Below are 24,708 nucleotides of genomic sequence, written 5' to 3'. Positions count from 1 at the left end.
TGTCAATAAAATTAAATTAAAAATGCATTTTCAGAGAAGTATAATTTACAAGTACGTTTGTGTCGCAAAATGCCACTAAATGAAAAAACCCGAAAGCCAAATAATTTACTGTACCTCACTCATGTGGGGTCCCAGGTATTAATGCACTAAATCTTCTTGGAAACCTGAACATTGCAGTCTTTGATTGCTCAATATATTAAATATATAATAACTGAACAGGATGAAGACTTTTTCTAGCTGCTTGAACACAGACATGAAGGATAAACTGCAAAAACATGATAAGTCTTAAAATGTTGCAGTACATCAACCACCTACTCATTAAGAATTCATCCAAGATGAAAAGAATTCAAGCAACAGAGTGTTTTTTTCTAAGAGTTTTATTTTTTCAGTGTGTCACTTTATGTGTTTGGCAAGCAACATTTCCACAACTACATGTGAAGTGAAAAGTTATTTGTTTCTGAAAGAAAACACATTAACATCATAAACATAAGCAGACTGACAGTGTGGTTTTGATTTTCTCCACTTCATCGTGCACAAGGAAATGTAGATGATGCAAATGGATGCATATGTAAATGTTAATCGCCCAGAAACAGAGTGAAAATATTTCTGTAAGCATGCATTTTGTCCCTTTCTCAAAGTTGGATTTTGATAGCTGAAAGTGGAAAGAGACAAGAAATGTGGGCATTTGACTTGATGCTCAGGGCATTAATGCCCATGGGGTGTGTGCCCTAACCACTCAACTATCATATTACCCTGTAATTTAAGAATGCCCCCCCCCCCCCACCCCCCGTCAGACTTTGGCTGCCATCTAGTGTTCATCAGTACTCAACAACTGGTCATCTGGCACAACCGCAGCTCATTTAAATCTGTCACATAGCTTCAGCTTCAGCGTCTTTTCTCCCTTTGGTTTTCACTGGCTTTACTTTAAGAGGCACACTATGGATTTTGTCATACATTTTCCCACAACAGCTAGAAAAAAAAGCAAATTGTGAAGCCCTTACAGCCCTTAAGCCCTTACTGCAAATGTACTGAATATTAGTTATAATAATTCAGCTGAAATTAACATTTAATGCTTTTCAGATGCTGTCATGAATTAAAATGGACATAATCTTTTAAGATGTCATAGGAAGTCACATCTTAAATTCAGAAGCCGTTAATTCAACCTTGTCTGGATGCAATGACATGTTTTCTCTAATTTGTAAGCAGGCTTAAGGAGAATATTTAAATCACAACTGCTCTGGATACATCAAAAACAACTGTTTGATAAAATAAAAAAAAAAACTGTGCTGTGCTGAAAATGGTAATAATGATTTAATTAATGGGAATTTAAACTAATGCTTTAAATTATCACATATATTGTTTTAGCAGATTATTATGTCATGAAATTAAGGGAACTATAAAAAAAATATATATATATCAGATTTGTCTGAAATACTATTGTTTCTGTATACATTTAAAACTTGAGAGCATCATCTCTGTTGCCATTCAAAAACTGAAAACATTTAGCTTTTTTGAATCAAACATCTTGGCTCATACCTCTCAAGACTTTTATCAAATATCCAAATCTAATATTTGAGCAGGGCAACAATGAATTCAGTTCAATTCAATTCAATTCCCCAGTAGGCACAGTTAGCTAAGTCTAATCTTGGGTTTCAGTTCATCTCACTTCACCAGAAAATCTAAATGCTTTTCCAGGATCTTTTAAAGATACTGTTGATCAAATTCAGACTACTTAAAAAAACAAAAAAAAAACTATAAGCTTTAACCTCCTAAGACCCAGGAAATGTCAGCAAAGTACAAGCTTTTTTTGTTTGGTTTTTATTAAATAAGTGCCTATATTGTCATCATGATGCAACAGTTTTTTCAGATGCAGTTTTTAAAATTTTTATGGAATGTCCTTTGTGGTGGGCAGTTTTCTTTTCTTTTTTTTTCTTTGTATAAAGTTGTGAAACTCTTGTCCACAAATGTGGACAGAAAACCCACAGCTGGGTCTTAGGAGGTTATATTAGGATAAAATACGACTTTTAGTCGCAGCGCTTTCAAATCCTTCAACTGCTACCAAGACTTCAGTGATCCATTTTACATGATATTAAAAAAAAAATCTAATAAATCTATTCCAAATCTATTAAAATCTTTTCTATTTGATACAAAATGTTTGGATCAGTTTTCAAAATTCCCATTCATCAGATATCAGGAAACATGAAAGAATGGATTTAAAACTCTAAAAAACATGACTGTGGCATCATGCCAGAACCATATTGTCAATCATTTTGATAATCTTATAAGCATGCAAAAAGTGAATTTTCAATCTATGCCTATTACATACTTTATATGTGTTTAAAGATCCTCTGTGCATACTTCTATGTACAGCATAACTCTGTCTCCCTCCACTCAGTCTTGGTCAGAGGATGTAGTGGTTCAGATCTTTACATTCTTTTGCAAAAGTCTCTTGTCATCCATTTACCACCTATTTTTTGGAGATCTGACTTCTCTCTGTGGTTGCTTCCTCCAGCACATGTATTGGATAGCAGGAGGTGAGAGATGGTAGGAGGACGAGAGGACAAGAAAATGGATGGAAGATATTTCAAGGAAGCCATCTTGAATTCTTTCTTGACCTAAAATAAAAACATGAAACAAATGACAATAAAAAGGACCATGGCTAAAAAAATATCCAAGGCTTTGAGGTGCATTACATTTAGCATTTATTCATTCATCCATTCGTTATCTGAACCCGCTTTATCTTCACTAGGGTCACGGGGGTCACTTGGAGCCTATCCCAGCTACATAGGGGCGAAGGCGGGGTACATCCTGGAAAAGTCGCCAGTTCATCGCAGGGCTGACATATAGAGACAAACAATCACTCTCACATTCACACCTATGGGCAATTTAGATTAACCAATTAACCTATTAGTGCATGTCTTTGGAGGGTGGGAGGAAGCCGGAGTACCCGGGGAGAACCCACGCAGACACGGGGAGAACATGCAAACTCCACACAGAAAGGTCCCACCCCCCGTTGACTGGTGTTGGAATCGAACCCAGGACCTTCTTGCTGTGAGGCACGAGTGCTAACTACTGCACCACCGTGTTTAGCATTTGATGATTATCAATAATAAAATACAAGATGGGTATAGAGCACTTTGTATTTATGTGAGTAAACATTGATTATTCAGCACATTTAACAAATGGTCTTCATCTGACAGCATTCACTAAATGTCTGCTCGTTGCCAGCTGTAATGCAACCAATAATCTAACAAAAACTAACAAAACCTATCATATTATATCATATTATGTTACTTTCTCAGTTTTTATCCCAGGTTTTTCTTTGCTTTATATTAAGGGTTCTCCTCCAGAATGTAAGAAAGTACTTTTACTAAAGTACTTGAGTGTAACTTTGAGGTTGCCAACTTGTACTCCAATGCATTTTGGAGCCAAATATTGTACTTTTGACTTGAGTACAAGTAGAATTACATAATAATTACTTTCATTATCACTTTGGCCATTATCATATCTTTGCCAGGACACTCCTGCAAAAGACATATTTAATCCCAACGAGCCTTTTTTTTTCTATCTAAACAAGGATAAATACATAAATTATTATTAATAGAAAATGAAAATCAGGTGTTACATTTGTTATATACATTTACTTTCTATGCAATACATACTGAAATTAAAATGAGCCCCACCATTAGCAGCTGCATTATTAAAACTGAACATATTAATGTGTAGAATTTTAATGCCTTCTGAAAGACTAAAAATCTGGGAACCACAAGGGATTCAGGCTGGCTGAAGTTGAATTTTTTCTTGTTTAGTTTACTATTTGTCTGATGAAGTATGTCATAAACTGAAGAATATAAACACCAATACAGAAATTGCTAAGAACTGTTCTTGGAATTGAATACAGTCATTGTCTATGACAACAAAGAAAAATAGGACCCTGTATCTCACCGGCATGTTCTATCAAAAGTTAATACCAAGTTGAACTTGTGAGGTTGTCAGGTTCGGCGTCAGTGTCCTGATTCATCATAAAAGAAATATACTCTATCAGCTGCAATGTTAGAGTCCTGTGGTCTGGATTCAGGAGACCAATCTTCCAATAGAAGTGGATAGTACTTTCACAGGAGGAGAACTCAACTAATTAAATGAAAGTCCATATATGACTTCCTATCAGTTCTCAATAGTAGCTATATTGATATCTCTAACCATCTCCATATTATAAACCATCAAAATATGGACCATTATAAGTAAAGGTACATTTTTAATATTTACAAATTATTTACAAGGAAGCTACGTATAAAAATTTAAATGAATCCTTCCAGTAGTTTTGTCTGAGATGATGTTTGAAAAAATTGCTAACAAAGATTAGGACAACGAAGACAACACCTTCACAACAGCTCATGACCTCATGGCTGTTGGGCTAAAAATGATTGTCATATAAAAATAGTCATGGCACTGCTGGAAGAAAAACATCTGATCTAGACTAAATCACTAAATCAAGCAGGCTCAGATAAAACAGTAGCTGTTCATCATGTATGGGATGAAGTCTTGGTACCTGATTTCCATTTCAGAAACATCTTGATGAAATTGTTTGCAATGTCCATCACTTCCATCATCCACACTGGGTGCATTGAGATCTGGGACATTCTGCAACCTATCTGCTCATATGCTTTTAGCTTGTACTAAGCAAACTGGTGAATTTTGGGGCTCTGTGTTTAACCATTAAAATTTTGCGTGAACATGCATAAATGAATCTAAAGCTATTAATTCTAGAGGGCTGAACTTTGTAGGGAATAAGGGATCACCAATGACTTCCTTAATCTGAATCAATCTTTTGAAAGCAATCTCCTTTTTGATGGTGTAATATGCTGCTAATGGCTATATATTGACTTGTGCACGACTCAAAATCCTAACATGCTGGAAAAATTTATTTGATTTCAGCTTTGGAATAAGCATACCAGATTTAGGTAAAATCAAGTATTGTTCTAGAGGTAGTAAAACCATTGTTGACCTGTGTAACCTATACAAAAGTTTGTTTTAATCCACTTCTCTCTATAAAAACAATAGAATGGAACAATGGAATGAAGAGAAAGGACGTGAAATTAGAGATGATTCAAATGAGAATCCAGACCTACCAGTGCTATTCTGCCACTTGTACACCTGCACAATTATCTTTACTTTCCGATGCTATAGCTAAATACTCCGCCCTGAGGGAGAGAAAATGGTAGAAAGAGAAAGAGGAAAAGATAAAACAGGCAAGTAGTTTAATAGTAGTAACAGTTATAAAAGAAGTTCAGACTCAGAATGAGATATCAGTTCAGTGAAGTAAAAGGAAATGTTTGTGATACTGTAAAGAGCAGGCTGAAACAGATTATCTTTATACATTTCCAACTGTGGCTGGAGGGAAACCAGGTTAAGTAGAGGGCGAAAAATCAGGCCATTTGGTCAGCTCAGTGGGATCTGTAAATGAAGGACTGGCACAGGAAAGGAGCAGGCTGGGGGGGTCGAATGTGTTGGAAGTGTTACTCACGCGCTCTCTCTTAAGGCTTCCTCTCCAGCTGCTGCAATCTTTCTGTAACAGTAAACCATCTCAACCACCAGCCAGAACTGCAGCCCGATAATGGAGACGTACATCATCACCTCAGAAAAGATGGATGCCATTCCCCTGGTGACTGTAGAGACACAGAGGAAAATATTGAAAGATATATAGTAACTGTGACAAAACGTTTGGATTTATTTATTTTTTAATAAAAAGGCTGAGAGCTGCCTTTTTAAAATGATGCAAGTCATAATTCATTTACTCCTGCCCTAAATTACAGCGTGATATAAGGACTTGCATTGAAATGATACAGTATCTGAATATCTACAGGTATTTTGTGATCTGCTGTACAAGTTCAATAAGTCAAAAGGTAATTGCTAGTCCTGCTCTCGTAACGGAAAACGATACACAAAACATTCTGTAGTAATTACAATTCAGAGAATCAAATGCTGACCCACTGGCTGCCTTTACACTGCAGCGAAAAGGCACCCAAAATCTGATCTTTTTGCACACATGCAATTCAGCTCTTTTTTTGGGGGGGTGTGGGGTTGCCACTCAGACCACACAAATCACATGGCATCTGATGCCTGTATCAGGACTATGGCCAATTCACTCTCAAATCTGATGTTGTTGTTATTATATATTTTTGTATTATTAAAACAATTATTATTTCCCCCCTCACTCCCCCTCTCTCTTTCTCACTTTCATTCACACTCCCTATTTCCCTATTGCCCCTAACCAAGCTATATTGTTTTGTTGCTCTTTACATTTATTATCGTTTTCATTATAATATGATGTTGTCATTGTTTGTTTTTGTTTTTTGTTTGTTTATTTGTTTAATTTCCCCTTTGTTTATGTGTTGTTGTTTTTCTGTCCACAATGTCTTGTTAACTATCACTAATAAAAAAAATAAATTAATTAAAAGAAAATCTGATGTTGGCAATATTTAAAAAAACAAAGACTAAACAGAAATTATGTGTGGACATAGCGTTTTTGTATTAATCTTATTTACAAACTACATTATGTATTGCCTAAAGTTACAAATAATACATGTAAGCATTTAAAGTTTCCAAATGTCATATTTCACCACTTGACAAAATGTAGTGCTAAGCCAATGTTAATAGATATTCACTTGAAAGGACCTAACAGACATAAGCACACCACTCCAACAGCACAACTTTTGGATATTTACAAAGATTAAAACATATCCATAAGAAAATTACAACAAAATATTTCTGCTTTTCTTTTATATTTACTTATTTTGTTTGGTCACAACACACACATAAGCTCTTCACTTACTGTGTAATATATAAATAAGCTCCTTTCAGCCAACCCTTCTTGTGATGCTTACACATAATTGTGCGCAGTATGTGCTTTACATCTCCAGCCTCATCAACTTCTACACTTAAATATATTAAATAATTTCCCATCAGTGTTTCACCTCAAAACACAAGATGTCTTATGAGCTCAGTACATTGTGGTCTTTAAAGTCTTCAAACTGATATCGCTTTTATTATTAATTTCCATTTGAGTGAACATCTCAATGCATTCTTCTTCACCTTTTATTTTTATACTGATCTGGAATTACAATTGCACTTATTGCATTGCAATATTATGCTGTCGAAGAGAAAAAAGTAAAGTAAAATGCAATGTTTTCCCTTATGTAAGAAGATATATTCCTCCTGAAGATAAACTCAACCTCCCTCCCCTCTGTTCTTACGTCGTGGCACTACGTTAATGATGATAGTCTTGCTGGCGTTGGTTTGAAACTCATAGTTAGGGTACATGAGGACCCGGTTGAATCTGCACTGGTAGGTTCCCGTGTCATTATAGGTCACGTTGAGGATATAGATGGAGCCATCCTGGAGATCCTTGGTTTGCTTGCTGCCATTCCAATCCAGACGCTCATAGAAACGTGGGTCAATGACATCTCCGATTAGATCTTCATAGCTGTATAACTGGAAAACAAAGACAGGATTTCTTTAAACAGGGATGATGGCATACACTGTGAACATCAGACAAATTTTTATTACAGATTGCTACCTTGCTACAATAATTGCCTAAGTTTTATGACAATGTTTTTTTTTTTTTGTTTGGTTGGGTTTTTTTTGCCTAGATCATCAAATACTCAATTTTCAAAAGATTTTTGTGCTTCCTGACAAATCTGAAAAATGGTTTGGCAATTATTTTAGAAAGGTGACGAAATGTTGGCCTCTGCATCATCAGAAATGGAAACACACTTCTAAACAAGTTCTTAAAATGCATTGTTCAATATCAGTTTATACTTACAAACAAGTTTCATTTCTATGTCTTTAAGTCTAAGTCTTAGCCTTTTTTTTTCCAACATTTAAGTGTTCTTCAGCATATTAAGATATTCTGTACACCATTAATACCTGTTGTTCTAAATGTACATTATAGTGAATTAAGCATGTGAGCCATTATAGTTCAGATAATTCCATCTTCACTGTTTGACAGTGTTGCCATAAATGGTCACTTTCAGTTAATTTTTGAATGTCATGTTTTTTGTAATTTCAAAGTATTAATGATTTATATTTTGATTCAAAAAATGTTTTGGTAACACTTTACAATAAGGGTCCCTTAATTAACATTAGTTAGTGCATTATTAAGCATTTATTAACTGTTTAATAATATATTATCAGTCATAATTATGTATTACTTAGCCTTAGGTAACATATTAGTTAATGTGTTAATAAGCCGTTAATTAATGTTTACTACTCAAAGTTAGTTAATAAATTATCAAGCATTAATAAAACTTGAATAATGTAATTAGTTATCATTATGTATGCACTACCCAGCATTAATTAACATATTGTTTAAATATTAGTAAGCCGTTAATAATGTCTCTAGTAATCATTTACTAATGGGGTTGAGAAGGGCAACTGTCTGCTACTTCGTTCCCAGTGCCATTGCTGCTGTCATTGCCGGTACTGGTGCTGGGCTGGTCAGTCATGGGAGCTGGTTGGGTCTCTATGGCTTAAGTCCCTTCCGCACCTCTCTGATGTTGTTGTGCTTCAGCTTCCTCTCTACTTTGTTTTTATAATCCTTTGTCTCTTGCTTCAGTCTCCTCTTCAGTCCTTGTTGCAATTGTTTGACTCTTTCTCAATCACCATTTTTAATAGCCTTTTTTTTTTCTGGTCGACGATTGCTTTTTTTCTTGCTGATGATCCAGGGTTTGTTACTGGGGAAAGAGCGTACAGTCTTTGAAGGTATAACAGTACCTCTGCAGAAGTTAATGGAGGAGGCAGGACCCTCCTCCAGCACAGAATCTGCACAGAATCTTGTTTTCTCTGGTAGGACAATTAACAAGTTTTATGAATCCAGTCAGGTGGGAGGAGAGGGTAACATGATTGAAATCAACACATATTGCAATAAATACACTAGGATATTGGTTTTGCATCTTGGCAAAAGTCTCTTGAATAAGATCAGATTAGATAGATTAGATTTAATTTATTGGTCCCCGTGGGGAAATTCGTCTTCACTGACTGAAACATTACAGGAAAAAGACATTACATAACATACAAGAAAAAGATAACATAACATTACAAGAAAAAAAAGACAGTAACATTATACAACACAGATAACAACAACAACAGTGGGGGCAGACATAATGAAAAGAGACATTGATGAAGTGGCAGTTGCAGACTGGTCAGCCTGTCAGCGGGGCCTGGTGTTTAGGGCGTCTATGGCTGTGGGGATCAGGCTTTTCCCAAGACTCCTGAATTTTAATGTCAGATGCTACGTAAGTCACTGCTCTGGATTGAATATAAACAACAAGGGCAATGATGTGTGAAAACTGCCTAGGTCAATCATAAAGTCTGAGACCAACTGCTAATAATTCAGTGTCCTCACAGCAGATCTTTTCCCTAACATTAATAAGACCAGAGTAGGACCATCTGCTTTTTACATATTGAAGTCCTCCCCCTTTCACCGTACCACTTCCTGCATTTCTGTCCACTCTAACCATGGCGCATCCAGGCATATCCACAGAGGAGTCTGGACTGTTGTTATTCATTCAGCTTAAATCAGTGCTCAAAACAGACTCTCTGGTTTCTCAGAAACATCTTTCCCTCTGTAGATAATGGCCAGTTTGATTAGCCTGGAGAATTCCTTAGGTAAGCAAGAAGTAGCCAACACACACAAATAAATCCCATCATAAAGAATGCATGGTTCTGCTCTTACTCGTGGTAAATGTGTGGCAGCCATTTCTTAAAAGAGAAGACAAGCTCCACTGTAGTGATGTATGTGTTTGAGACTTAATTCAGAGCTGCCTCTGTTGAAAACCTGATAATTACAAAATGGTATAATGCATATTAATAAGTAGGTGAAGAAGACAACTTTAGTCTTTTCAGTTTCTTGTTCCAGTTCTAACCTGCAGGAGTGAAATATGAAACTCACATAGAAGTACCAGAAACTCACTGTAGAAACTGATACAAATGATATATGAGTGTTGGCCTGCCAAGAGTGGATATCTCCTCTGAGGATGGGGGTGGTGGCCTTGTTTTTTATTTCGTTGTGTATAGTTTTGTCTGCTTACTTTCTCTCTTTGGTCTTCGACACTGTTGGGTTTCATTTGCTTTTCCTCCTTTCACACCCTTGACTTTCTATATGTGTAACCAATAATTGGTATTTGTGAATACTTGCGTTTGTCTATTGTAAATATTGTTAACTTGGGGAAAAAAACACTCTAGTTCTTTGAATGGCCACTAGATGCTGGCTGAAAGGGTGAGTCAGTCCCCATAGAGTACCTGTTTAAATGCCCAACTTTACAGCTGAAATAAACATATTTATTGTCTGACACAGAAATACCTTTTAATATTTATTTACACTTGCTAATTTTCCCAATCATGACAACTGTCTGAGAAGTAAATTTATATATAACTCACCAGTTTGAAATTATCTTGAGAGATGAAGTCCCACCCCCTCTGGCTGTGCCACATGGGACCTAACTTTGACAAAAATATGAATGGCAGTCAATGGTAAGAGACAAATAATTATCTGATGCTGTGTGTCACTTTTACATATATGTTTGTCAATGTAAAAGATCATTTTATGAAATCAGAAAGTTGTCGGTTCTTGTACAGATATTATTAAAGTATAATCTAGTTTTGTGATACACGCTCAATGAACTGCATCATTTGCTGCATGTGATAGATGACATCTAAACCGCTATTACCTCAGCATCTTTCACCTCCTTCTTCAAGAGAGAAGTGAAAATAATATTAAAAGAGATGGAAATCACTAAATGAACCGATTATGGAGAGAGACAGTTACAATGATGTCACCTCTGCAACTTTCTGGTGTGTAGTGTTTCTGTTTAAGTATTTTCACGGTCTGAGTTTTAAAATAAACAGCCACTTTTGTGACTTTTAAAATGACCTTTTACACTGACAAACACATATAAATGATGGCATAAGTCATCTGGGTTCAAAATTTTTTTTGTCTCTTACCATTGACTGTAATACATTTTTTTCCCCAAAATGAAGTCCCATAGAGCACAACTGGAAAGAGACTTTGCCTCTCTGTAAATGGTCAACTAGAGTGATAGTGAACACTAAAATATGTTTTTGAACTGTAAACAGAATCATGTGACTCAGCTGTAATGAAACGCCTAAATGTTGGTGACACATGCACACAAAATCCACACTCTTTTTGTAAGTGAAAACAGCTCAACTTGCCACTTCCTGTTTAAAAATCTTTTTTAGTCTTCTCATGTTCCGACAATTGTATTTAGAGAAAAATTCTGACAGATTGAACAGAAGCTGTTGTATCAGTCTGATCAGAAACACTGGAATCACAGGACGGCGGCAGGTTTCCCTCGTAAAAGGCTGCCTTGTTCAGTTAATTTGTTTTTCAGTCTGAAATGATGTATTAAAATGCCATAGAAACACATCAACACAGGCTGTAGAATTGATGTTTTTAGCTTCTTTTCCATCAACAGGATCTTTTATTACCAGGAATTTATTAACCGGGGTAACAGAATTCTCTGGTAGTCTGTGTGGTTTGTGTTTGCGCCATACCTCAAAGTTCCAGGAAATGTATTTAAACCAGGCTTGGTTGTTTTGAGTTGCTGACTCAAAGTACCATTGAGTTACTTTAGAGCATATTTGCCAAATACGCTCTTTAACATATTCGGATGGACAAACTTACTTGCAGGTGGGAGCTGAACATGCCGGCTCCACATATGCTCAAAAGACCATATTCGGCAAATGGACCTCATCATCCATCCACTTCTCATTGCTTCTCTTCTTTTGCTGAATTTTCCAAATGATCAATACACAAATGAAATGAAGCTTGTAGAAATGGAATTAACAAGTTTGCAGATGCACACTGGCTTAAACATTATGGGTAAACGTAAGTACTGAACGCTGCAAGTGTTCTCCATCAATCAGCACTCTTCAGCGCACAACCCCACCCCTCAAGACTTCCAGGGAATCGGAAAAGTCCTACCCCCCTACTAGGAACTTTTATCCAGGTAAGTTTGGGTTTGAGGGAAAGTTTTTTTTTACCTGGGTACTTTCTGTGGAAACACACAGAGGTTTTTCAAAATCCCCGGTAAATGAAAGGTTCCTGATAAAGTTCCTGCAGTGGAAAAGGGGCCTGTATCTTGTAGATTTAAGTATATAGCATACGCATTAATGGACATACATTTTTGGCAGGCCTTTCACATGTCATAAAACCATTAATATAACTCAAACTAACCTCTGTGTGGTCCTGCATAAGTATCATTTTATATCATAGGGATGTCTCTGAACTACTCCTGTGATACATAGACACCTGACAGTCGGTCACTAATCACCTCCATCTCAGCCTCTTTATGACATTGTTGCTGTTTTTAGTATCATATGATGGGTGGAGTTACACTCAGCATGAGAGTAAATGACACTTTAAAGGTCTGCATAAGAAGGGTGTGGCCACTGTTGTCCTGCCCCTATCTGCTGTGTGACCTTTGACAAACAGCTAACTCTTCTGATTATTAAATAAAACTCATTTTATGTTATTGTGTTAAAAAGGGACACTAACAAGGCCATCAGAGGATTCTATCCAAAACAAAATCATAGAATAGTTTAAATATCATATAGTTTACAAAGTGTGATGCTACATAAGCTAATAAACATTTAATTGCACAGATGCTGCCATCAGCTTATGTAGGTTTTATGCTTGTGGTCATGTGCTTGCATTTTATCAACATGAATACCTCTTCCAAAGCAAAGTTCAGCCTGTGCAGAATGACTAAAATGAAGAGCATAATGCTTCCTATATGTAAATATATACTGCTATAGTTTTCCAGAAAAAAAAAATATCCCAAAAAGCTGATTATAACCATAAACTTTTGCAACCAAAACCTCAGCAATGATCCACTAGCTGAGAGTTATTGTACTGAAACATATTGATGTACCTACAAGATATTCTTTTGTTTTCAATCTGTTATATCATATGTTTTAATACTCACATGAGAGAACTCATCATCATCTGAAGCCTTGAAGTACCAGTTGACTGCGGCAGTGGCTGGAACCTCACCCCTCATCTTACAAGAGATGCAGCCCAATTTGAATCCTTGGTTAGCAACAGCTTCTGTGTCTGAATCCACCTCCACACAGGCTCCATGGCACAGAGATGCTACAATATTGGAAGGACAAAAAACATGTAGTTAGAATCCTCCTGTGATTATGTTATTGTTTTTCGCTAAATTTCAGATCACATGGTTAAATGTAAGAACCATGGGTTGCAATCATTCACTTTTTTATGTACCCATAACCAGAGGGAAAAGGTAACAGACGGGCAGAGCTCTGGTATTTTTCAGTGTCAGAGTACTTGCAGGCAAACTGTCTAAAATTCAATATAAGATAATGTTACTTTGGCGTGCGTCCTACCAATGCTGATTGCATGCGTTTTTTGTTTTTTTTTGTCTTTGTTTTTTTTTTTTTTTTTTTTCGGGCAGCTTTTTCTCTTGCATTTTTTTTATTTCCACTCATGATTTCAGTTCATACTGCAGATTGTTCTGAAATCACTTCATTTTGTTATTTTGTGTTGTGGCAATTTACATTGACATACTTTTTTATTACTGAAACCGAGGGGAAATAAAGTGGTTGCAGTGAGTAATATTATTTTATTGCATTCTGTCAACTGCTAACTGAACTAAAATCATATATAGAAGCTTGACTCTATATATGCCATCATTGTCATGACACATACTTCTCATCGGCGAGGAGTTACACACCTGTAACTCCAAATGTTTCTTTCTCAAACTGCACCTTGCAGTTTCCACTGAGGCCTCAGCATCGCTCTCAACCAATGATCTTGTACTATTCTCAACTTTGACTTCTTGGGAAGCTTATGTTTTTGAATTGTAAGATGGGGAAGGGGAAGGGATTGGGGGTGGGGGTGGGGGGGGACAGGAAACACATGGTACACGCTGATCAGATAAAATCAATCATTTAATCAGGTCGAGCTTTAAAGCAACTGAAAATTGTTTATTCTCTCTACACAAATATAGAAAATGCTATCTGGGATTCAAATTTAACAGTACCAAATGGAGACAGTTTAAACAGTTATGTCACACTGGAAAAACATGAAGCAGAAGAATAAAGAAGAGAAAGAGAAGGTTAGCAAAGGTATTAATAACAGCCATTTTACAGAAGCATATGGGGAAGCAGGAGGGAAGAGGCCTACTGCTGGCTGAAGCACTGCAAAGAGAGAGGAAGAAGAGAGAGAAAAAAGGGCAAGAGGAGAAAGTTAAGAACACAACATTATGATATAAACCCAAACCAGTATGGACCCAGGTCAAGCTAATTATGGATCCATGCATTTATGCAGATCCAAACCCAGATAGACCAGAGAACAACTCTGGCCTGAACATATTAAGATTTAAGATGGAATTCTTGCACAATCTAAATTGACTTAGAAAATTTTTTATGGTTAGATGCTTGTTAAATGCCATATCAAATTCACGCTGAAGTATTCACTTGTATTGTTTTGATATGGAAAATAAATGCAGCATGATTTGATGATTTCCTCAGGTCATCTTTTTGTTGTGAGCTAAATCTTTTTTTCATAAAGTTAACTGTCGATATGCAGCAACATCTCTTTCAAGGAGTCAGATCGTCACACAGGTTGTTGACCAAACCCAGTCATCATTACATCATATCTATTAGATCATATCTATCACAATTTAAACAGTTTTGGTTGACTGACAGTTCTGTGTCTTGTTGCACTCAGATTTGAATTTACTTCAACATGAAAAGTTCAATTAAAATGATCTGGCTAAATTTTTGGATCATTTCCATCTGTCTGACTGTTTAATTGCATGTTTTTTTTGTTTGGTCCAGACTTTCAGTTTTTTGGGATTTCTGGGACCTGAATCTGCTGAGAATCTTTATTTTGTACAAAGCAAACCTGAGGAAAACAGTATTTTTAAGTTGTTTGGAGTACAGGAGCATTATCGGAAGAAAATACAAAGTTATTTCTTTTTTAGTTTATTTTCTGATCTAATTAGCTTTCTTGTCTCTCTTACAAAAATGTTACTTAAGTGTTTGTGTTAATTACAGGCTGCTATTAGCTGCACCAGCTGTCAATGCTGCTGCCAATTCTTGGCTGCTGATAAGATTTGGATGGAAGTTATTCATCACTTAATGACCCTGCCCAGATTCACAGGACAACAGTGAAATTCAGCTAATGTCATTTGAAAATCAGACATTTTTGGATATACACTTGATATTTCCCCCCAAGTCCTTGAATAAATTGTTCAATTGTGGAAAGGCAGAAAGCCAGGAAGAGACAGGCAAAGAGACCCTAGACAGGTATATGACATTACATGCATTAAAACACAGAAAGGTTTGGGATGAGTGCACTGATAAAAAGAGGTAAAGGCCTGTAACAGAAAGAGGAGATACTTTCAGTAACAACAATGCATAAATTAGGCATTCTGATGATGTACATGTAAAATTAAAAGAGTGAACTTTGGTTGCAGCACAGGGGAATCAAACACTGCAGACACATTTCAAATTTAAGCAGGTACTGCAGCTTTAAATGAATATGCAGACAGCATGGGGAGCTAATCCTGAGAGGGGTGGTGACGCAGCTGTGACGAGGTGGCAATATTACGCAATATGAACAAGGATGTTGCTGACTGTCTAAAGCTGACAGACCAAGTTAAGAAGACAGTGAGAAGATGATAGAGAGAGAGAAACATACAACCACACACAAAAAATTAATCATCCAAAATGCAGACTAAACAAACTGAGCCACCAAACTGCCTCAGTAACAAGTCTCAATAACAACAACACATAAAGTACATACATAATCAAAAATGCAACTCCATTGCATAATCTGTGGGGGTTTCAGGATTATGCAACAGATAATCCAGGAATTACAGGTTAGTGGGAGTATTTTCCTAACACAGGATAGGCTGGTTAATCCTTTCCATTAATTGCTATATACTCCTAAGGACTACAAAGCCAAAAGATAAAAGCACACACAAAAAAAACTGCACAAACATTTTCAGGTTTAGAGGTTAGCTATCTTAGCATGACAAGAGCTCAAGAAAATAAGAAGGATCAAAGTTTGCAAAAGAGATGAGGCAGGAGAAAATGTGTTTCTATGGCTGAATTACAGACAAACATACGGTGCACACCCATAACCTGGGGAAAGGCCAATCCATCCATGACATTTCCCTTGACACTGAGCAAGCAAAACAATTTCCGTTGGAGCAAGAACACCGGTGGAGCTCTGGGAGCCTTTTACAAACAAAAGCACAAAGCTGATACAGCTTATCAGTATGAAATAAAATATTTTTTATGCTTTAATCTCTCCTTGAAACATTGGCAAATCAATTGAATTTTATCATATTTCAACAAAGGAATAAATAGAACATGTTCGGTTTTATTCTCTCATTTTCCGCACAAGAAATCCCAACCACTCATTCAACTGTTCATGCCACACAACTTAATACTAGCCAGTTTTTTGATCATCAGATAAGACACCTTATCTACGTGGACACTTTTATTTACCAACTACAGGCAATAGAGGTACACTATACAACATTCGTTACTTGTGTTAATGAACAGAAATGTTCAAACTTTATTCTCATTGGATTTCTCATGATGAGTAACCGCTTTCATAAAAGCTCTATTCATTGTTATGAAAAAAATATGTATACCACAGATACATTTGTGGGAGCTACACCAATGTGTAGATTGTTGCTTTATTTATTTATTTGCCAAAACACTCATTCTGAAAAGAAATGTTTAGACTCAACAAAAACATTAATGCAATAGTTTCCATTAGTCTTTTTGGGTAATGCAACTTAATCTGAAATTACATTGAACCAGCAAACTATGTTGTGTTATGGGAATTAGCTTTTCTTGTACGGTCAAAAATTATTTTAATTAGGGCTTACTTAATAACTGTGAGCCTAAAGGAAACGTTTAAGTTGATAACTTACAAAAATGACTTTGCCTCAACTAGCTTTACTGTAGTATTTTAAAGCAATTTTATATCTTGTCTAGTTAATTAAATTATAAATTTTTAAGTAGGAACCATTTAAAAATTGAGTTGGTCCAATTAGATTTTCTTCAGTTTTTTTTTTTTAATTGTAGGTTTTCCTCTTTTTTGTTCATGCACAGTAGTAGCATTTCAGCAAGATATTAGTCAAACCACTGCTTTTGTGCAATTACCATTTTTAATTTTGAAAAGCAGTTAAGTATTTGAACACATTACATTAAAATCTTGCAAAAACAAAAAGCAAATAAAAGCAAACTCAAATTCAACTGGGGTGGGGGGGGGGGCTATATATACACTATATTGCCAAAAGTATTTGCTCACCTGCCTTGACTCGCATATGAATTTCAGTGACATCCCATTCCTAGTCTATGGGGTTCAATATGACGTCGGTCCACCCTTTGCAGCTATAACAGCTTCAACTCTTCTGGGAAGGCTGTCTACAAGGTTTAGGAGAGTGTTCTGGGGAATTTTTGACCATTCTTCCAGAAGCGCATTTGTGAGGTCACACACTGATGTTGGACAGAAGGCCTGGCTCTCAGTCTCCGCTCTAATTCATCCCAAAGGTGTTCTATGGGGTTGAGGTCAGGACTCTGTGCAGGCCAGTCAAGTTCATCCACACCAGACTCTGTCATCCATGTCTTTATGGACCTTGCTTTGTGCACTGGTGCACAGTCATGTTGGAAGAGGAAGGGGCCAGCTCCAAACTGTTCCCACAAAGTTGGGAGCATGGAATTGTCCAAAATGTCTTGGTATGCTGAAGCATTCACAGTTCCTTTCACTGGAACTAAGGGGCCAAGCCCAGCTCCTGAAAACAACCCCACACCATAATCCCCCCTCCACCAAACTTTACACTTGGCACAATGCGGTCTGACAAGTATCGTTCTCCTGGCAAACGCCAAACCCAGACCCGTCCATCAGCTTGCCAGATGGAGATGCGCAATTCGTCACTCCAGAGAACATGCCTCCACTGCTCTAGAGTCCAGTGGTGGCGTGCTTTACACCACTGCATCTGGTGCTTTGTATTGCACTTGGTGATGTATGGCTTGGATGCAGCTGCTCGGCCATGGAAACCCATTCCATGAAGCTCTCTGCGCACTGTTCTTGAGCTAATCTGAAGGCCACATGAAGTTTGGAGGTCTGTAGCGATTGACTCTGCAGAAAGTTGGCGACCTCTTCACACTATGCGCCTCAGCATCCGCTGACCCCGCTCTGTCAGTTTACGTGGCCTACCTGTCGTTCCCAAACACTTCCACTTTCTTACAATACAGCTGACAGCTGACTGTGGAATATTTAGGAGCGAGGAAATTTCACGACTGGATTTGTTGCACAGGTGGCATCCTATCACAGTTCCACGCTGGAATTCACTGAGCTCCTGAGAGCGACCCATTCTTTCACAAATATTTGTAAAAGCAGTCTGCATGCCTAGGTGCTTGATTTTATACACCTGTGGCCATGGAAGGGATTGGAACACCTGATTCTGATTATTTGGATGGGTGAGCCAATACTTTTGGCAATATAGTGTACATACATATGTGGTATCCTTCTTTGAATTGTCATATTCCCGTGTTGTTTACAGAACATACTGTGCATTACAGTCATATTTCACAACATAATATTCACTTTAATTTCAATTATCCCTGAAGCTTAGATGTAGATGTCACATTCCAAAAAGTACTAAGATGATCAGATAGCAAATAGGTCAGCCATTAAGCCAACAGACATTTACCTCAATAGGTAATACTTGGGGGGGGGGGGGGGGGGGGGGTATGGCGCCAGTAGGTATATCTAGCATTCATTTGGTTTTTTGCAGTCCATCCAGCTCTCACAATCCAAGAAACGGATCTGCTCATGCCCTGATTCTTAACATGCATTTGTCCTTGACAACTCTTGTCTGCCCCACTTTCTAGAACAGCGTCCTCAATAAACGAAGCGAGATTGAAGTACTATGTCACTGGTATTGATGAAGCATTGAGAAAATAATGTCACTAAACATGCTTCATGCCATTTTTCTTCTGGTTGTTATTTTCAGGATATCACCTCTCTCTGCAGCAAAAGCAATTTTAGCTCCTACAACTACACAAGCAGAAAAAAAGTACATGCAGCAGAGTTTACAGGGTATCTGCTAAATTTTTGCTGTGTTATACTATATATCAAATACTTGTCATATAAGCAAGATCCACATCTGTGTTTGCTTACAATTTGTGCTTACTTAAAATACTTCAAGTTTTACTGAAGATGTCCTCTTAGGATGTATTTTGTTTCCTGTTTTGTAGCACTGAAGCAGTCTACAGATTTTTTACCTAATGACAAAATAAAATTATTGATAAATATTTATACATAACTACAGCACATTAGTACAATAGGGTTATATCCATCAGAGAAATCAATGTTTAACTTCAGTGCCCAAAAGTTTTAATTTTCATTTGCACCAGTTATTAATGACAAAATCCAACAAATTAAATTAAAAAAAACTTAATGGATCTTGCACTGTAAATATCTCAAATAGAAAAAATGTCAATTATGTTCTGTTTAGACCAGTCAGAAAAACTGAAGTACTCAAAACTCAGACGCAGACTCTCACATCAGAGGTTAGTCCATTATCTTAAGATGTTTTGAAAGTGTTCTACATTAGGTAGAATAACCTACTCTCCTACTTGAAATGATAAGCTTCTCTGTCATGCAATTTCCACTTTGTGGTTGGCCAACAGTGATTGGTTGGGCACAACATCAAATACCTCATGGCCGAGAAGATGATGTGGTTGTTTAAGTATCTTGTTGGCACTGATCTGTAACTCTAAGTTTGTGCTTGAACCATTTGCAGACTGAATGACTCCACACTGCAGCAATCGAGTCTCTCTCCCACATCTATTATTTAAGGTTTCCACTAGCTGCATTAGGTTTAAGGAATGTCTTCACAGGCATGAACAATGGCGACATAGAGCTATTCACTATCTGAACTTTGGGCATAAGGGAAATTTTTAATAATTTCATCTCCATTGCTTTCAAGGTTTGGGATTGAGAAAAATATTTTAACTGTAAAATATGTCATATCGTAGAATGGTGCATCTGTGGTTGAGCTTGCTTGAGTAAGCAGAGGGAGCATTAGTGAAAAAGAGAAAACTGAGAAATTTTCACCGTAGCAATGTTCTGAAAAAAATTATGTGCTGACATCTTCATGTAGCTGTAAACAAACACAGCTGAAGCACACCTCCTCCTGTTTGTTACAGAGATGTCCATCAGTGTCTTAGCGTCATTTTACTGCACAGTCAACAGAGTAAGTCAACCAGAGCCAGATCTCTTTCTGTGAACTGTCTCTACAAAGAGGGTGGGGCTGGGGAGATAGGGGAACTGTACAAACATGGCAGACTCATGAGAGGTGACCCCCTTCTTCTGAAGATAAAATCATTCTCATTAATTAGATATATCCTTGTCATTATAATCATAACCTCATTCTAAGTCAATAAAAACTAAGACTATTCTGTAATAAATACATAATTATGAACATTACACAATATCTCTTTTTGAACAGATCTCCTAAAGGCACCTAAAACCTAAACACCTTTTTCAATTCTTAAACTCTGCATTGCCAGCCATTTTAAGCCTCCAGTTACCTATTTTAACTGGATCATTACAGCCACACCCAGCTAAAAACAATGACAATTACAATGTGATACCATGAAATCACGTAAATATACACACCACTTTTAATTGGTGTTAATTGGCATGTTATCTGTAAGCATTATAATCTTTCCATGTGTATGTTCACACAGTGTCAAATACCACACACTGAGGGTTAGGGTTAGGGTAAGGTTAGGGTTATGTGAACAAGAGATCTTGCAGTAAATTGACACGTGACCAAATGGCATTGAATAACATACGGAAGGATGAAAATGCGTACGTATAGCCCGCCAAATGCCACAAAAACATACGTGATTTATGAGATCAGTCTCGAGGATCATCATTAAATTCTTGGAATGTGGGAGGATGCCTTAACACCTGGAGAAAACCCAGACAGACACAGGGAGATGCAAACTGTGTACACATTAAGAACCACATTAAAAATCCATAGAATAACTCCAATCAGATGAGCCAAAAAAATGTGTAAGCATAAGAAACTGTGAACCCTGTTCCACCTTATTATCAGCAACAAAGTAAGATCCATTTAGATGAATGTTCTCCCAAAACGATTATATTTATGCATGTAATTTCCAGTAGACTTCCCTTATAAACAGTTTAGAAAGTGGGATAAACAGATTTCTGGGTACATTTGTGTAAAAAGACACTGTGAGTAACTTGTTCAATGTTGCAGCTGCTGAGGGCAGGGGAGACATGGCAGTACCTGAGGGATTATTATACAGTACATCAGCTCAAGTAAGATTACTTTTTCTTTGGTGTAACTCATCTTATGATGCTAAGTGGAAAGATTATAGAACCCTCCCTTCAGCATCCGCTGTATTTTTGCCATCCTAATAGACACACAATACCTAGCATCAGCAATTAGCATTTGCACATAGCACAGAATAGGAGAAATTAATCTACAGTGGGAAGAAGAAGTATGTGAAACATCTGGACGTTATGCAGGTCTGATCAGCAGCTACCAAAAACACTTAAGGTTTTTGCTGCCAAATGAGGTCCAACCAGTTATTAAATTCAAGGATCGCTTACTTTTTGCTGCAGCACTGTGAATGTTAAATGTCTTCAATAAAAACATGAAATATCATAATTGTTTATGTGGTATTAGGCTAAGCACACTGTGATTGTTGTCAGCAATTCATACAGAAAACAGGAATTTTTAAAAGGTTCACATACTTTTTGCCACTGTATATCTATTTTTAATCGTGGGGGAATTTGGAGCACTCAAAGGAAATCCTCGTGACAAGGAGAAAACAGGTGAACTCTGCACAGAAAGGCTCCAGTCTGACTGTAAGTTGAACCCTGAACCTCCCTGCAGTGAGATGGAAGTGCTAGCCACTATGCTACCATGCCACCCATTCTTCCCACATATTCAAACCTTCTGACAAAATCTAGATTAGCAAATACCTGGTCACTTCTACAGGCCTTTGTAAAGCTGCTAATGTGGTTCCTGAAGATTTTCCTTGCTGCAAGTAAAAAAAAGTTGTCACCAAATGTTGATTTAAAAGAAATCCCCTTACTGTGGATGATGACTCACATGGTCCGGCTGAAGAAAGCGCAAGGGAAATAGTATTGGAGGAGATGGGACTGATATCCACAGGAAATGTACACAAAATCTTACTCCTCTACATCTAGCCTTGTGTTCTATAATATTTTGTTTATCTATATAACAAAAAAGAAACAGATATTTCCCCTCTGCTCTTTTCAATAATAACATTGTACACACCAGATCTTTTTCAGAAAAGTTTTCATCTGCACAAACCTGTGTAAACTCCACAGATAGAACACTCACTCACATGTCTATATCTGAACACATACATAAACAGGACAAGAGTGTCCACAAACACATGGATCAAAAGTCTCATAGAAAAGCAAGAAAAAATATTTGCTTCAAATGAAGAAGACAACCAAGGCCAATGTCAGACACCAGGATAAAATACCAAATGTAGCATACAGCACAGAATGGATGACAATTGGATCATATTTCTTATGCATGTCAAGGTGTTGACCATCATTGCATCACCATGGCAACATAGTCACTGTCCACTCACCTTTGAGTGCCATGATGACCAAAGGCAGTATCAACAGCTCCTGTACTGCAGACATCCTGAGAGAGGAAAGAAGACTGCCGGCTCCCAACGATGTCAAAAACACACTCATTTGCTCACACACACACTTGAGAATAGGAGACACACAGGAAGACAAGACAGGTCCTATAGTATCTATTCCAGTTTGGTGTTGAAAAGTTCTAAGATGCAGATGTCCAGACTGTGATTTAAAGCCTGGGAGGTAAGAGGAGGATATTGTTCCTGATGGTGATGGAGTCTGGGTGTGGTCTGCCTGGATGTCCTCTGGTACAGCTGCTGAACAGGGAGGGAGATGAGTCCACTTGCTACTTCTTTATTCCCTGGAAAACCTGACTACAGCAGAACGCAGCACATGTCCTGCAGCCTCCTCTTCTCACCTCCTTGGTTCCAAATCACTCTGTTTAGCCTGAGAATTTGTTCTGCCTCTCCTCTAGGGGTACAGAGTGTAGGGTTACCAGAACTCTCTGGGTTTCAGGTTTCGGCCTATAGTTACTCCAAAGCGGCCTTTGTTTAACTGTTTGTCCTCTGAGGCACACCTACACTGTCCTGTTTATCTCCATAATGAGACTGTGCATGGAATAATTCCAGTGAGAAATTATCAGATTCGGAAATTTTTCAGTGGTGCACTGTCAGTGATAGATAGATAGATAGATAGATAGATAGATAGATAGATAGATAGATAGATAGATAGATAGATAGATAGATAGATAGATAGATAGATAGATAGATAGATAGATAGATAGATAGATAGATAGATAGATAGATAGATAAAGCCTCTGGAAGACTGATGAAATCTTAGCTTGATTGTATAGTGACAATGGACAATGTCCAAAAATGGAAGACAGAGTGTATGAAAGTGGTACAACGGAGCTGGAGTGATTGTATAGTTCAAGTCTGATAGAATGTCAAAATTGTGCCTGCATGAATGCCTTTGACATGTAACATTATTAGTCATATAACCTGAGAAAAAAGAGTGCCAGTTTCAGACAGAGGTGGAGTGACAATGAAATAGCAGATGGTAGAACTTGTATGTACCTTTCTTTTGGTCTGAAAAAAAAAAAAAAGACATATGGTTCATTGCCTCATATGTGTGTTATTGCTCTGTGTCATCTGTGTTATTTGCTCTATAGTACATATCTCTTGCTGTCAATACAAGCTGGAGGCAGTGATCTAGGGCAGTGTCCCGTTACTTACAAATGAAATCATGCGCTCTTTGTGCGCATCATTATTACCATGCGGTTTGTTTAGCTACGCTCACTGCGACCAAAGGCTTGACTGCAAAAGAACATGTTGCTGTAAATGGGTCATCAACACACGAAACCAGTCAGCAAAAGGCTAAACATGCATGAATTTAACAGCGAGGGGGTTGTTTAAACCGCTTCTTTACTACGGCTATTTCCGTACGCATTCCAGTGTAGTTATTAATTAAAAATACAGCGGGACTGTTTCAACTCAGGTCAATAAATTACGATCAACTTGCAACGGACCTTGCGTCACTGAATTTGATCAATGCATCAAAACACTTTTGTCTTCTTGAATTCTGATGAAAGCAATAAAGCTAAATGCAGTATCTCTGCGCCTTTTTGTTTTGATTTTTGTTTTTTACCTGTCACCCTTGTTCAGTCCTATATTAGTTCCCTTTCACTATAAATCGAATCCAAACGTCTTGTATTGATGGGTCAAAGCCACACGCTTCCATCCGGTGTCAGTCAGTCAGATGCTGGTGGTCCCTTTGCTGTCACACCGGAGACCAGCGCAGAAAATTAATAATCAATACACGACACACACACACAAAAAAAGAACTAAAGGAGGGGGGCTTTAAATAAAAACGGACACTGGTGAATGTCTTTTGGAAACAGGCATGGTCCACCTGAAGATGCTGGCGTGGGAAAAAACCGTCACGAGCCTCTTGAAATTACATGGTGTGTCGTGGAA

General features: G+C 37.4%; 1 protein-coding gene across 2 annotated transcripts; it reads right to left on the bottom strand.

Moving 5' to 3' along the window:
- Positions 1 to 5,131: 5,131 nt before the first annotated feature.
- On the bottom strand, positions 5,132 to 23,414 carry scn1ba (sodium channel, voltage-gated, type I, beta a). Of its 2 annotated transcripts, none has more exons than XM_030158132.1 (5): positions 22,738 to 23,414; positions 13,005 to 13,171; positions 7,254 to 7,491; positions 5,525 to 5,666; positions 5,132 to 5,201 (listed from the first exon to the last, which is right to left on the bottom strand). In XM_030158132.1, exons 1-5 carry the CDS (start codon positions 22,844 to 22,846, stop codon positions 5,135 to 5,137), a joined length of 723 nt encoding a protein of 240 aa, XP_030013992.1. In that variant the 5' UTR covers positions 22,847 to 23,414; the 3' UTR covers positions 5,132 to 5,134. The 2 variants fall into 2 exon arrangements, with proteins under 2 accessions (XP_030013992.1, XP_030013993.1); XM_030158133.1 differs by lacking the exons at positions 13,005 to 13,171; positions 22,738 to 23,414 and adding exons at positions 10,438 to 10,500; positions 11,002 to 11,164.
- Positions 23,415 to 24,708: the final 1,294 nt, after the last annotated feature.

This window comes from Sphaeramia orbicularis, chromosome 16 (assembly GCF_902148855.1).
Source record: "Sphaeramia orbicularis chromosome 16, fSphaOr1.1, whole genome shotgun sequence".
NCBI classification, from domain to species: Eukaryota; Metazoa; Chordata; class Actinopteri; order Kurtiformes; family Apogonidae; genus Sphaeramia; species Sphaeramia orbicularis.
The sequence above is the reverse complement of the archived record's forward strand: the minus strand, read 5'-3'. Positions and strand labels throughout refer to the sequence as shown.

Coding starts and splice junctions, on each gene's coding strand:
- scn1ba (XM_030158132.1), bottom strand. CDS start 22,846: ATGAGTGTGTTTTTGACATCGTTGGGAGCCGGCAGTCTTCTTTCCTCT. Junction 7,492..13,004: donor ATGATGATGAGTTCTCTCAT/GTGAGTATTAAA, acceptor TTTGTTTTCCAG/TTATACAGCTATGAAGATCT. Junction 5,667..7,253: donor CATTAACGTAGTGCCACGAC/GTAAGAACAGAG, acceptor GTGTCTCTACAG/TCACCAGGGGAATGGCATCC.